Source organism: Mirounga leonina, unplaced genomic scaffold (assembly GCF_011800145.1).
Source record: "Mirounga leonina isolate KUSES-001 unplaced genomic scaffold, KU_Mleo_1.0 Mir_125, whole genome shotgun sequence".
Taxonomy (NCBI): domain Eukaryota; kingdom Metazoa; phylum Chordata; class Mammalia; order Carnivora; family Phocidae; genus Mirounga; species Mirounga leonina.
Window position 1 is genome coordinate 76,501,704 of NW_023270305.1, and position 15,829 is coordinate 76,517,532.

The following is a 15,829-nucleotide window of genomic DNA, read 5'->3' on the forward strand; positions in this document are numbered from 1 at the left end:
GAGGGGCAGAGGCAGAGGGAGAAGCAGACTCCCCACTGAGCAGAGAGCCCGATGCGGGGCTCGATCCCAGGACCCCAAGATCATGACCTGAGCCGAAGGCAGACTCTTAACCAACTGAGCCACCCAGGTGCCCCAAGGCATCCTTAAAAGAGTTGCACATTTGGAATAAATGTCAGTATCTTTACAAAAGCATTTGTAGTTGTATATGTGTAGTGAGTAAAAAGCCAGAGTAGCCAGGATCCCTCCCCATGTACTGGGTACCTGACCTGGGCCAGGCTCTGTCCTCAGCATGATGAGTGAAGCTCCCCATCCCCTGGCCTAGGTATGGAAGGGCTTTCTGTAATTTTTCTTCCCCCATTAAATAGGAAGATTGAAAACATAGAATACTTGGGACTGTGGGCATAAACCTTGCATATCTGAAGAACTAAAATGATTTTGGCAGCTTAATTATATTTGAATGTTGAGACCTTGATATTATAGTGTTTTTAAAATCCCTGTGCTGCTTGTTTCACTCGTGTGTTTCAGAATTAGGCAGAGGATTGTGAATAATAAGGTGGTCAGAAAGAAGGTCAGGTATTGATTAACGTAGCTGAATTCATTAGGAAACCAAGGAAGCTCATGACATTTACATTTTGATATGTTTATGAAATAGATATTGAAGTTATAACAGTTACTTTTGTGGGGAAAAAATAGCAAGGCCTAATAAACCCCTAAAAATGGTGATCGATGACTATGTGTCTACTTTGGGAGCAGTGGGTATGTGTTGTCTGAAAATACTTCACACTCCTTTGGCGTGGTAACGGAGGGTCAGATTTTGCCAAAGCCATCAATGTCCATTTTCTTAGATGAGTATTTTTCTTTTTTTCGTTACCAGCTTTATTGATGTATAATTGGCAAATAAAATTATGAAAGGCTTCTCCCCACCTAGATGTTAATTAAAAAAATCCATCACATCATGTATTTATTTCTTGTTTTGGTGAGAACATTTAAGTTCTCTTTTAGCAAATTTCAGTTATCCAATACACTGTTATCAACTGTAGTCACTGTGTTTTACAGGATATGTCAGACCTTATTCATCTTACAGTTAAAAAGCTTTCATCCTTTTTTCCAACCTCTCTCCATTTCTACCGCTTTCCCATCCACTGGCAACCACTTCCCTGCTCTGCCTCTATGAGTCTGCTTTTTTGGGGGGGGTATTTTTCCATTGCTCTCCTTTGTCTCATGACCCCGTTACTGTGATGTCTTCCAGGTCAGTGCAAGGCGGTGTTTGTTGGATCCAAGTCCAGTGCAGGTGTTTGGAATTCCATGTGTTTTACACTTAATTCTGTATAATGAAATTGGCTTATTACATTGACCGTGAGTCTCCAAAATGATGGTACTCAGGCCTTAACGTTCATAACCTGCTTCTCAGCGTGATGAATGTCTAAGAGGCTCATGCAGAAACCGAGAACAGTTAGCAAAGGTTAGCAAAATGGATACTCTCAGGGCCTGAGTGGTAAATTATGTCTAAAAATAGTGTAAAAAATAGCACTTCCCAGATTCTACTAAAGCAACAGAACTCCCAATTCTATTTCTTCTGGAAAATTTCCGAGGCACTAATGAGTTGTATTGACTTTTAGTCTGGTCTTTGGAATTCTGGTTGTATCCACGCATTTCACATAGTAAAATTAGCTGCTTGGTGATGAACTCCTGCCAACTCACATTTTAAGGTATTTTTCTTAATATGGTTCAATTTGGGGAGTGTCTGATCCTGGTAGTAAGGATAAATTAATAGTGTTCACTTAGGGGCGCCTGGGTGGCTCAGTCGTTAAACATCTGCCTTCGGCTCAGGTCATGATCCCAGGGTCCTGGGATCGAGCCCCACATCGGGCTCCCTGCTCCACGGGAAGCCTGCTTCTCCCTCTCCTCTGCTGTTCCCCCTGCTGTGTGCGCTCTCTCTCTCTCTGTCAAATGAATAAATAAAATCTTTAAAAAAAAAATTAATACTGTTCACTTAAAAAAAAAAGGATGGGGAGGGGGTACAGCAGAAAACCCGAGATGAATTATAAAGTATAAAACTTTCCTTTTCTGGAGAATTGCCATCCACTAACAAATCCTCTTCAGGATCCAGTAAAAGAAGGTTCACTTAAGAAATTATGTGTACCTCTCTAGGATGGCTTCTGTCAACAAAACAAAATAACACACATCGGTGAGGATGTGGAGAAATTGGGACCTTTGTGCACTGCTGGTGGGGATGGAAAATGGTGCTGGCTTTATGGAAAAGAGGATGGAGGCCCCTCAAAAAAACTAAAATAGAATTACCATATGATCCAATCCACTTTGGGGTACATACCCCAAAGAATTAATTAATTAATTTCTTGGAGAAATATTTGCCCATTCACGTTCACAGCAGTGTGATTCATAATAATCAAGAGGTGGAAGTGGTTGATACATACAATGGAATATTTTTCAGACTTCAAAAGGAAGGAAATTCTGACACTTGCTACAACGTAGATGAACCTTGAGGACTTTATGCTGAGTGAAGTAAGCCAGGCACAAAAGGGACAAACATTGTATGATTCTACTTACACGAGTAGTCATATCCATAGAGACAGAAAGTAGAATGGTGGTTGCTTGGGGCGGGTGGGGAAACTAGTGTATAATGGGTGTCTGGTTTCAATTTTAGAAGACGAGAAAGTTCTGGAGATGGAGGTTGTGCAACAGTGTAAATGTACTTAATGCCACTGAGCTGTACCCTTAAAATTAGTTAAAATGGTAAATTTTATGTTGTGTATTTTACCACAATTTTTAAAAAGAAGTCATGTGGCAGATTGTGTGCTTGAGCTTCTGCTAATACTTACTGTAATCAGTCTTTAAAAAGTGGTCAGTGCTGCTCTGGGTCATGAGGACAACCCCTGTGGGCAGGGAGAAATGCTGGTGTGCCGCAGAGCCTACAGCCCCAGGAATAGCAGCCCGGGAGCAGGAGCCCTGGGGCCCGCAGTGGGAAGGGAGCTTGCTTGCAGAGCTCCGGGGCTGGGAAAGGGGCCAGGAGCACCAGGGGGGAGCAGCAGAAGAGGAGGAGAAGAAAAAGCCAGTGACCCCCTGTCTTGGGTATTGTTTCACTGGCTGGTGCTCTGGAATAAACCTCAACAAATACTTTAAATTTATGTTTTGAGGGGCGCCTGGGTGGCTCGGTTGGTTGGGTGTCTGCCTTTGGCTCAGGTCATGATCCCAGAGTCTCGGGATCAAGCCCCACGTCCAGCTCAGCGGGGAGTCTGCTTCTCCCTCTGCCCCTCCCCCTTCTCATGCGCTCGCTGTCTTTCTCTCTCTCAAATAAAATCTTTAAAAAAATAATTATGTTTTGGAAATAACTTGGCTACACCAACTTTCTATAAAATGTATTGTTATAAGTACTGTGGACACATAAAAATTCTCTCTAGGCTGAATGCAAGCTCTTATCATTCGTATTAGCCACCTTGGGAGCCGGGGTGTACCCAAGACCCATTGGGACCTCTTGGTAAAACTCCAAAATAGGATTGATGGCGCTATGGCATCTCAATTTTATGACACTACCCTAGAGCATTGGGTCTTACTGTTATTTTAAATTCTCTCACTCTTTTTAAATGACACTATCATAATCTAGGGTAATGTATTTTTGAATCCCTGTAAAGGCTACACTGAAGTCTAGCAAGTCTTGTGATTTGGCATCACATGATGTAGGGGGAGCAAGAATGTCTACCATGTATCCAGCATGGACCAGGTAGAGGGTACTTCCTGTGGATTGTGTCATTTCGTCCTCACAGAAGCCCCAACCCCGTCGACAAACACAGCCATGGAGGTCAGAGAAGTTAGGCAACTTCCTCCAACGTCACCTGCCTGGTTGGTGCTAAGACTGCATTTCAAACCCTGGCCTTCTCCAGCTGGAGAGGAATAATCACAAAGGAAACCTTTGTAAATTCAGAGACTTTACAGGCCACAGGCTCTATGATCCAGTAAAATTAGCAACAAATGATAAAAAAGACCTTATCCAAAATAACCCACCTGGCTCTTAGTGCATTGGAAGCCTCAGCCCTGTCCCGTTCCGCCATGCTTAGCAGGAGCAGCTGCAGGGAGGTGGCCATCTGCTCAGGGTGACCGTAGTACCAATGGACCTGCTCCTGCACCAGGGGAGGAACTGAGCTCTTCAACTTCGTGTTTGGGAACCGGGAAACTTCCCTTATATCTGGTTTAGTCTGCCTTTACCCCTCCTCCAGTGGGATATTAAAAAGCCAACAGGGCCTTCCCGGATCGCACGTGGAAGACTGGGAGCTCCTGTCTCTTTCTCCCTTAGGATTTTCACTTACCAATTTATCAAAAAGAAATTGAAATTTGGTTCTTATGTATCAGTATCTACCGTGCCCTTGGCATTTCTTTCTTTAGCCATGCTGCAAAATTCTGCTGCCAGCAAACACTCCCAGGCCGTGGAGGATAATGGATATAAAGCTTAGGCTTCAAATCCCCGCCCAGGCCCTTCACAGCCTTGTGGATTTGGATAGGTTATTTAATTATGCCCTGGGATGATCATTCATTGAATATACCTGTAGATAACTTCTTTTTCAGAAGGTTGCTGTAAACATTTGATGAGCTAGTGCATACACAGCAGTGTCGTGCGGGGACAAGGTGGATGGCGTTGCTCACGTACGACCGTGCACCCCTCCACCACTCCGTTGGCAGCTTGTATTGGCACTTCTCCCCCTCTGTGGAATAAAGGTGCAGTGAGCCTCACGCTATTACTTATTTTCTCTTTTACATGTAGTGTATTTGTGTGCGTTAGGGAAGTAGAAGGACCTTGACTCTTGTCATGGCTTAATTAACTTACTGAGAGTTGGAACAGCCACTGGATTCCATATTGTGTCCTACTTAAAATGGAAGTGTATTAGCTGTAATTAGTGATCCTGCTTGTAAAAAGCCACCAACTGGACTTTCTGTTCCCCCACAGGATACCACAGGTTCCTGCCAACTCCTGTCAAATTAGTTGGCATCTGGCGAGTCTTTTATCTACAACACAACTTGAAACTTTAATAAGGAAGTTATAAGGTATCTCAGTTGCTTCTGGGACTCTTTCTTTGAGTAGATCTCCTTAATGCAAATGTACTATTTTTAAAGATAGACACCAAGGGACAAAGACATTGTAATTCAGGAGGGAAGACGTAGAAGGTGTTCCCTTTTTGGACCAACCTTAGCATAATTACTCACTGCGTGGGTTTGCTGTTGGCTTCTGTGGCGAGTCTCGCCACACACTCGGTGGCTTAGTGCAGCCTAGGCTTATCCTCTTCACGTTTCTGGAGGTCAGAAATCCAGTCCCTGGGCTCACAGGGCTCAAATCAGGGTTTTGGCCAGGCTGTGTTCCTTCTGGAGGCTTTGAGGGAGAATCTGCTCCTTGCCTTTTCCAGCGTCTAGAGCTGCCTTCTTACCTTGGCTCACAGTGCCTTCCTGTGTCTTCAAATGAAGCAGTGCAGCGTCTCCAACTTTCGGACTTCCGCCTCCTGCTGATAAGGACTTTAGTGATTGCCTTGGGCCCACCGAGGCCATCCAGAATAATCTGCCCTTCTCAAAATGAGCTGATGAGCACCCTTAATTATCCTCTGCTATGTAATCTAACACATTCGCAGGTTTGTAGATACTAGGTTCACGATACCTTTGGGGGTGCTCTCATTCTTTCTTACCTCATCTGCTAAAAGCCTGTATTTGAGTGAATTTCCATAATAATTGGTTGACTGCATTGAAGACATGAAATATTAAAAAGGAAAAAAAAATCCTTTAGACCCATAGTGAACTAGATTATATTATTTGACTAATTCAGACTGTATGTTAAAAATCAAGGTAGGGAGGGCAATAATTTTTTTCACGTAGTCTTAATTTCTTTTCCTACATGATTACTGTCTACATTTGTTTGCCCATAGACATATATTTTGATAGGTCTATATTTCACGTGTGAACATACATATTTTTCTGAAATTCCAAGTTAATTTTCTAGGGGTAAAAAGCTACACCGTTTTGCTCTGTCTACTTATCTACCTATGTGTTTTGACTTAAGTTCAAGAAATTCTATTCTGTCCATGTAAGGTTTATATTGCAAAGTGGGATTGGCAGTCTTTTAAAGCTCTGTGACTCTGGTCTTTTCTGCAGTGGGCTAAATTGGTTTGTTGGTAGAAGGGTAAATGAGGCAGATTGTGTGTGTGTGTGTGTGTGTGTATTTCTTTAATTTCTTTTTTTTAAGATTTATTTTTATTTAGAGAGAGAGAGTGTAGGGGGGAGGGGCAGCGGGAGAAGGAGAGAGAGAATCTCAAGCACACTCTGTGCTGAGGGTCTGAGATCATGACCTGAGCCGAAACCAAGAGGCGGACACTCGGTTGCCTGAGCCATGTCCCAGGAGGCAGATGTATATTACCCTTGAATTATCAGTCTCTCCTATGCTTGAGCGTCCCATCACAGCAGACGGCTAAAGCCCAAACAGCCGCTGTCACACCGTGGGACCTCCCAGACAGTAAATAGGCAGACAGGCCATCTCAGGTGGCACTGGTCAGGAAGTAAAGCAGTAAACTGTCCACTAAATGACCTCGGGACAGGAGAGGCCCCAACAGTGATATTGCCTTAGATGGGGAGGTCAGGGGTCGTGTCTCTGTGGAGGTGCTCCTTGTGCCTCAGGCTTGACTCACAAGAGAGCAGACACCCGGGTCCGCCTTGGAAGAATGCTGCATAGGAAGTGCTCAGGGAATCCCGACTGACTGAAGGAAGGAGGCACTAGAACATAGCCCCACCTTACCTTTGTAAAGTATGCTGCAGTGTACAGAGGGTTTTAATTATGACTGTAATTCTCATTCTTTTTTCTTTTTTTTTTTTGCGGCATAACTGACATACAATGTTATGTTAGTTTCTGGGGTCCAACATAGTGATTCGACAATTCTGTACATGACTCAGTGCTCACCACGATACGTGTAGTCACCATCTCTCACTATAAAACAGTATTAGAATATTATCGACTATATTCCTATGCTGTACTTATCCGTGACTTGTTTATTTTATAACTGAAAGTCTGTACCACTTAATCTCTTTGATCAATTTTGTCCCTTCTCCTACTGGCTTCCCTTCTGGCAACCACCAGTTGTATTCAAGAGTCTGTGTTTGTTTGTTTGTTTGTTTTGTTTTCTAGATTTTATAGATTCCACATACGCATGAAATCATATGGTTTTCTTTTTCCCTGCCTTATTTCACTTAGCATAATACCCTCTAGGCCCATCCATGTTGTCGCAGATGGCAAGATCTCATTCTTTTTTATGGCTGAGAAATATTCTATTGTATATAAATATATCTTCTGTACCCTGTGGCTCCTATTCTTTTTTTTTTTAAGATTTTATTTATTTATTTGACAGAGAGACAGCGAGAGAGGGAACAGAAGCAGAGGGAGTGGGAGAAGGGGAAGCAGGCTTCCTGCTGAGCAGGGAGCCTGATGCAGGGCTCGATCCCAGGACCCTGAGATCATGACCTGAGCCGAAGGTGGACACCCAACAACTTAGCCACCCAGGCGCCCCTCCTGTTCTTGAGTCTTTTCTGTGCTGGACAGTGTGCTTAGGGCTTTTTTCACAAGCTCCCAAGTGAGGTGCTCTTATTATCCCATGTTGTACGAAAGGCAGCTGGGCTAACATGGCAGAGCGGGACTCCAACCCATGTCTGTATGACACCAGACCTCACCCTCTTAAACACTACATTATCCTGCTTCTCCTGAGCATTAAGACTATTCTTGTGAGGCCGGGCAAGTACTGTTATTCCCATTTTACAGAATAAGCTGAACTCTTCGGTGGACCTAAACGTGGTTTAGCTAAACTTAGAATCCCAGCCCCTTGATTCATGTCTTCTCTTTGTCATTAGGACCGAGTGGCTCAGGTTGGTCCCGGAGACCTCTCTGGAAACACCTATGATCATTTTGGGGTGTTGGAGGAACCGGGCTGTTATGAGTAGTATGTAACCCCACCATAACCCAGCAAGATGCAGTTAACAGGATTGTTTTTAGAAAGAAAATAGGGTCCTAGAATAGGATCGATGTTATTTTAGCAATTAGGGAAAACTTTTGAGCCAATAAAGTTTTTATAGCTATTCTAGACCTTTTTTTTTTTTTTAATCTTCTCCCACCTAAATCTTGAAAAAGCAGCTTTGTTTGCTAGGTTCCTTGAGGATTTCTTTTATCCAGTATGACATGAGGTTCTTGCTAAGCTCTATTCTAGAGTGGCCACAGGACATCTAAGATAGGATCTGTCTGTATAATATCAAATATGTGGCTCTTCTTTCTCTTGGTTAGACCTACATGATGACTTAATTAGCTGTAGTTAACAAAGGTAAAAATGAGATTCTTGAACTGCCTAAGCTGGAGTGATAAATGTGCATAATTCTTGGGATCTGACCTCTGTGATTCTTAGACTAAATCAGAATACTGTCTCACTTAATATTCAGCAGTTAGAGTGTACTTTTTCAGACTTTCTTCTGTTAAGGCTTTTTGCTATTAGAAAATTAAATCTAATTTTATTATGGAATAATCTTGATTCAGCTGCATCTCTTTCTATTCCAATATATCCTACATGCTGAGGCAACTGACTCTTCACTGAAACTAACATGGCCTCCTCTTGGGCCCCTGAGCCAAAGGGGTGGAATTTGAACTCTTGGCCAACCTGGAGTTCCCTCCAGATGGGCCTCCAGGTGGCTTTTCCAACCTGTGTTGGCAAAGAAAAGAAAGATGAAACCTCTGCTGGGATACAGGGTGATATGCGGGGTGGGGGAAGGGTACTGAACTTCACATTGAAATGGCTTAAAAAAAAAGAAACGAAAACAAAAACAAAACCAGAGGATATCCAAAGGAGCTCTCTTGCACTGTTGGTGGGAATGTAAGCCGGTGCAGCCACTGTGGAAAACAGTATGGATGTTCTTCAAAAAGTTAAAACTAGAACTACCATATGATTCAGCAATCACTACTGGGTGTTGAGCCAAAGAATACAGAAACACTAATACAGAGGGGTACATGCACCCCTAGGTTATTACATTATTTACAATAGCCAACTTATGGCAGCAGCCCAAGTGTCCCCTCGACTGATGAATGGGTAAGGAAGATGTGGTATATACATACAATGGAATATTACTCAGCCATAAAGAGTGAACTCTTGCCATTTGCAATAACATGGCTGGATCTAGAGCGTATAATGCTAAGTGAAATAAGTCAGAGAAAGACAAATACCAAATGATTTCACAAAACAAGCAAAGGGGAATAAAGAGAGAGAGAGGCAAACCAAGAAACAGACTCTTAACAGAGAACAAACTGATGGTTCCCAGAGGGGAAGTGGGTGGGAAGATGGGGGAGATAGGTGATGGGGATTAAGGAGTGCAGTTGTCATGAGCACTGGGTGTTGTATGGAAGTGTCGAATCACTGTATCATACACCTGAAACTAATATTACAGTGTCTGTTAACTGGAATTAAAAACTTAAAAAAAAAAATCCAGAGATACATTTTCTGTTTACTTTTTATTTTAAATGACTTTCTGGAGTCATTTGTTCTTAATTCTTTTGCTTAGTAATGTGTTCTACCCTCCGGTTCTTGCTCACACCTTTCTGGCCTGGAGAGCCCCCCTCTGCCTCCACTGCCGCCCCCCCTCCCCAATCCTTCCCATCTTCTAAGACTGAAATCAGCCTCCTTTCCCTTTTCCCCACATCCCGGTTTCCTGCCGTACACCTGGTTCAGCATCACCTCTTTCAATCGCCCCCGCTTTTACTCCCTTCTCGTCTCCTTTCCATTGGGACTGCTGTTGATTGGCTAACATTCAGAAACACTGGAGTAAGGTGTTTATTGATTGGTGGACGCTATTACCATTGGGGTGAGGCGGTTGTTGATTGGTGGACTCCATTGGGGTGAGATGGTTGTTGATTGGCTAGCTCTTTGAAGCACTGGGGCAAAGCACCTATTGATTGGCTGACTTCCCTGGAGTGAGGCAGTTATTGATTGGCTGGCCTCGTGAAGTTTTTATATTGACGGGAAGTTGTCCTAAATCAATTAGAATAGGTTTGACACCCATTGCTATCATTTTCTAGGTGCGAGGGAACTTTTAATTTTCATCCTAGATTTTCTGGGTTGGAATAAGCCCATCAAAATGCAGATCACGCATTAGACCCTCACCCAGCCACCTACCCCAGAAGGGGGCACATGAGCACAGATTTGGGAGTCCACAGACCTGGGCTCAGATCCCGATTCTGTTATTCAGCACGTCACCTAATCTCTGTGATCCTCAGTCTCCTAAAAGATAACACCTCCATGAAAGGTGGGTGTTCTGGAGATTAAACGAGTTGACCTGCGTCAGGTACCCATCACACACTCAGAATTCTCGTGATCATACACAGGTCTAACAACCCAAGGAAAGCATCCTGCGGTGGCATTTTGTGACTCAGTTCCCTCTTACTTGGTTTTTCCCTTCTGAGGCCTGTCAGAAAGATGAACTGTAAAAACCTGATGCTCAGACCTCAGTCCTCAAGATTCTGATCTAATTGGTCTGTGGTAGAGCCCAGACACCATATGTGTTTAAGCTCCCAGTGATGTCAGTATACACTGAAGCATACCCTGCCTGGCTAGCTCCTTCCTTAACTGCTGTTCATGCAGTTAAATCACGCAGGAAAGTAATAAATTGCTCTGATTGGCCTTATGTGATGGGCTGGTCTTGTTAAAAACTCTCTTGGGGCGCCTGGGTGGCTCAGTCGTTAAGCGTCTGCCTTCGGCTCAGGTCATGATCCCAGGGTCCTGGGATCAAGCCCCACATCGGGCTCCCTGCTCAGCCAGGAGCCTGCTTCTCCCTCTCCCACTCCCCCTGCTTGTGTTCCCTCTCTCGCTGTCTCTCTCTCTTTCTGTGTCAAATAAATAAGAATTAAAAAAAATAATAAAAATAAAATAAAAACTCTCTTGAAAACTGTGTAATTAAGAAACTAACCTGGTATTCAAATGGGATATTCTCTGAGCCCCAATCCTATTACTGATCTCATTATTATTAAAAAAAAAAAAGAAAGAAAAACTGCCTTTATGACTTCAAAAAGTTTAACCCTGACAGAAAGGTCAGGAGAGAGAGAGATACATAGTATGGACTGGAGATTTCCCAAAAGTATGTAACAAAATGGTCTACAGTTTGGAAATAAGCATTGTGTAAACTTTGTCCTCTTGGATGTCACATACATTATGCATAAGGATTATTAAATATTTCCTCCTTCCTGAAAGGTTTGTTATCTCTAAATTTGGAAGTTAATTCAAGAAACAGGAGAACATGTATTATTTATAAGTCTCTTTAGCATCTAGTAGAAAGTGTCATGTTATTTAAAAATGGTATTCGTGCTTCCATGGAGTCAGTGCACACTGGTTCCCTCTATCATCCTAAAGTCATCCCTAGAAGGTAATGAGAAATTGTCTCTGTCAGAGGGGAGGAGGGTTTTAGTCAAGACTCTTTCCATTATCCCTTCCTTCCAAGTTTTAAGGAAGCCTAGTCAGTTGAAGGACTGAATATTGAATTTTTCTGCTGGAAAAAATACTGGGCCATCTTGTACCTAAAAAATAGGGAGCTGCTGACATAGTTGATGACTATATTCATTTTAGTCATTCAGTTATGCCTTTGCTATATATTACTTCCAGAACTGACTTAACTAGATGTATAATATACTATATTTATTTCTTGTTTTAATAAACTTTGTATTTTGGGATGATCTTATATATGGTTCACTCTTGGTGTTGCATATTTTATGGGTCTCGACAAATGTATAATGATGTATATCCACTATTAAAGTATCATACAGAGCAGTTTCACAGCTTTAAAAATCTTACGCTCCACCTGTTCGTCCCACCCTCCTCCATCACCCCTGGCAACCACTGATCTTCTTACTGTCTCCGTTGCTTTGCTTTTTCCAGAATGTCATAGAGTTGGCATTGTTAAAGAGAAAAATATCCATGACACTTTTTATTTTATTTATTTATTTATTTATTATTTTTTAAAGATTTTATTTATTTATTTATTTGACAGAGAGACACAGCAAGAGAGGGAACACAAGCAGGGGGAGTGGGAGAGGGAAAAGCAGGCTTCCCGCTAAGCAGGGAGCCCCAGCGGGACTCGACCCCAGGAACCTGGGATCATGACCTGAGCCGAAGGCAGACGCTTAACGACTGAGCCACCCAGGTGCACCATGACACTTTTTAAAGAGGGGTAAGGCAGACTTTACTGAGAGGCATTACTACAAGGGAGTTGCATTTGGGCTCAATTCTAAATACAAGAAGGAAAAATAGTTCATTATCAGGGAGTAAGGTAGGCTATAGATGAATGGATGGTTACTGAGAGGAAACATCAGGGGTAAAGGAGGGATTCTGACTAAACTGACCTGACAGGATTCTTCCTGAAGGCAGGCCAGGCGATGAGGCATCCCCTGGATAAGAGTGGAGGATTCTGGCTCAACCAGCTTAGCAGGATTCATGGTAAAATTGGGACATGAAGAGATAGATGTTGAGGCTTAGTCTGGGAAGAGGATTCAGAGGAGCCTGACTAAAGTTTCATCAAGGAGAGGGTCTTTGTGAGAATGAGACAGTGGGTGGCGTTTACAGAGTTGCTTCTTTACTTAGCAATGCCTTTTCATGGCTTGATAACTCATTTCTTTTTATCACTGAGTAATATTCCATTACCTGGATATACCACAGTTTATTCATTCACCTCCTGAAGGAAATCTTGATCACTTCCAAATTTTGCCAATTATGAGTGAAGCTGCTATAAACACCCTTGTGCAGGTTTCAAGAGTAATTTTATTTTATTTTGTTAAAGATTTTATTTATTTATTTGAGAGAGAGAGAAAGAGAGCATGAGTGGGGGAGGGGCAAAGGCAGAGGGAGAAGCAGGCTCCCCACTGAGCAGAGAGCCCAATGTGGGGCTCAATCCAAGGACCCTGGGATCATGACTTGAGCCAAAGGCAGATGCTTAACCAACTGAGCCACCAAGGTGCCCCTCAAGAGTAATTTTACATGTATAGAAAAATTGCAAAGATAGTACAGAGCATTCCCCATATACCTTTTCCTCTGTTTACCATCTAGTATTAACCTCTCCCACAGCCATGGTACATTTGTCAAAACTAAGGGATGAACATTGGTATGTGTTACTGTTAACTAGATCTTACTCAGATTTCACCATTGTTTCCACTAATTTCCTTTTTCTGTTTCAGGAGCCCACCAGGATACCACATTTATTTTAGTTTTAATTTATAAGGGCAGTTTGGGTGTGTGTGTACATTAAATGCGTTCATAAAATTCAGTATATCTTGAGACAGTGGATGTAAACATAGCAGCTACAAGGAGCTGCCATTACTTAATCAAGTGAACACATTTAATTATGACATCGTTACTTAGAATTTTTGGAAAGTTTGTTTTCGGTTTTGGCACAGCAGGCAGATTTCCCAGTATACAAAATGAGGATTTGTTTTATTAGGTTGCCGTTTCTAAACAAAATACTGAAGCTTGTTGAAAGAAGGTCATCTTAAGGTTATTTCAAGACCCAGGAGGAAACTGGTTGCCAAGTTTTCATAAAAGCTGTCAGTGCGTAATTTTTCAAGTTGATACGCAGGATGAAGTGTTTGGTTGGTTCTCTAATGAGCATCTCCAAATGTTTTGCTGGCAGAAGGACTCCATGAAAGATGACAGAGGAAGTTATTGTGATAGCAAAGTGGGACTACACTGCCCAGCAGGACCAGGAGCTGGACATCAAGAAAAACGAGCGCCTATGGCTGCTGGACGACTCTAAGACATGGTGGCGGGTGAGGAACGCGGCCAACCGGACAGGCTACGTGCCCTCCAACTACGTGGAGAGGAAGAACAGCCTGAAGAAGGGCTCCCTTGTGAAGAACCTGAAGGACACGCTAGGTGAGTGTGCCCACTCGGTAGGACCCGGATTAGAGCTGAACTACTTCCTGTGAGGGAAGGCAAGGAAGCCTTGCATTTTTGAGGAGAGAGCGTTCATCTTTTTAATTCATGTGTGTGTTTTTAAAAAGGTCTGTTTTAAAGTTTACATCTTTCTAGTTGTCTTTTTTTTTAATCTCTGAAAATGAAGCGATCCCGGTGGAGAAATACCATGTTTGTCTTTTCCTGGAGATATTAGAGTCTGGAGTCTTATGGAAGTTGACACTTCTGCGTGTTGGGAACCCCTGCATGTGTCTCTGTCTCCTGACATCAATATTCTGGAGGTTCCTGACGTGCAATTACCACCTCCAGAAATGTCAGCCGCTCTGCCCATGTCACCCCATCAGGTCTTCTGTGTCTCACACAACCCTGTCCATGTGGCCTTCATGCATACAGTGGGAAGGAGCAAAGAGCACTTTGAACCGGGTGGATTTTTTTCCCCCTCTCCTAGACTTATGACGCCCATACTGCAGTCCTGGCCAGTGTTAGCTCAGGTGGCAGTGGGCGGGCACCAGTGTGGTGCCAGAGGCTGGCATCGGTCACTCGGGTGCGGAGTGTTGGGAGCTCAACCCAGCCGGGTCGTCATCTGGTTTTCTTCCCACGTGCCCTGTGTCCCGACGTGACCCAGGCCACCTTGAATCACCTAAAGTTAATGGTGTCCGCTCTTGTCTTAGTGTGCATATCCGATGTACTTAGAGTAGTGACTGCTTCAGATGATGTGGGGAAGTAACTGTGAGGGCCTTGCCAAAGAACGATGAGCCAAGCTGCCATTTGCAAAAGTTGGTGTTGCCTCCTTATGAGTCTAATGTGGGTCATACCTGAGACTGCTGGTTATCATTTAAGAGTTTGCTATGAAATAAGTCAAATTATCACCTGTGTTACATTTACTTGACTTTTCCCTTTCTATTTTTAACAGGAGGATTTGTTTCATGTGGGGTGGGAAGGGAGCAAGTGGGAAAACTGGAAAGAAAATTATACACCGAATGTAGTGGGTGTTGCGAAGTAGTCATTTTAAATTTCATGCAATCTTGAAGAGTTTACTAAGTCTCTCTTCAGATCCACTTAAAGACTTCATTTATTGGGTAGTGTTTTTGTATTAGGGCTTAGGTTATTTCTGTGATGTGGAAAGAAAAATGAGACACAGGCCTGAGTATGAATCACACCAGTTATGACAGATTCTGAGGCTGATGTAGAAATTTCATTTTGCATGAGCAGTCTGATTCTTTTTTCCACTAACCTGATACCCCTGTAATTTTTTTTTCCCAAGTCACTTTGAAAGATACATTGTTGTCCTTTACCTATAGCTCTTAATTAACTTTGGCAAAAATGCAGTTAGCATGAACAGATAAATACCTGAGCTTAATTTTATTTATTTTTTCCAATTTCAGCCTCTCGCCCACCAAAGTACCTTCTTTGGGACCTGCTGAACATCCTTGACTTGCTTTGTTTTCTTTCTTATCCATTTTTTAATATTGGGAAATTGAATGAAATGATTGGAAGGGAAATAAGACAAAGCAAGCACTCCGAACTATCTAGAAATGCCCTGGAATACCTTGTCATTTTTTTTTTTTTTTCCCTTTACTTGGTAGAAGGAGAAAAGACAAAGCCTCAAATGGAAACCATTAACCAGATGTCTCACTCCGTGTCTACTTTTTCTCGAGCTGTGATCTGTTTGGTGTGCTGGGGAACTGTGGGCCTCTCGTCACAGAGGAGCCTCACTCCACCAGCTGCTCCTGGTGCTGGGTGCTGGGTGTTGGGGGTACTGTGGCTCTGAGCATAGAGGAACTTCATTCCACTAGCTCCTCCCGGTGCTGGGTGCTCGGTGCTGGGGGTACTGTGGCTCTCAGCATAGAGGAACCTCACTCCAC

The 15,829-nt window shown here is 43.0% G+C and overlaps 1 protein-coding gene across 13 annotated transcripts in view; it reads left to right on the top strand.

Annotated features, from left to right (window-relative positions):
- NCK2 (NCK adaptor protein 2) overlaps positions 1-15,829 on the top strand; it is a 147,672-nt gene that overhangs the window by 94,030 nt on the left and 37,813 nt on the right. For 12 of the 13 annotated variants that reach the window (XM_035001888.1, XM_035001891.1, XM_035001884.1 and 9 more), the window contains one exon: positions 13,684-13,925. In XM_035001888.1, the coding sequence (XP_034857779.1) occupies positions 13,700-13,925 (226 nt within the window). In that variant the 5' untranslated portion in view covers positions 13,684-13,699. The remainder of the gene's footprint in view (positions 1-13,683; positions 13,926-15,829) is intronic. The other variant, XM_035001894.1, reaches the window with a different exon arrangement.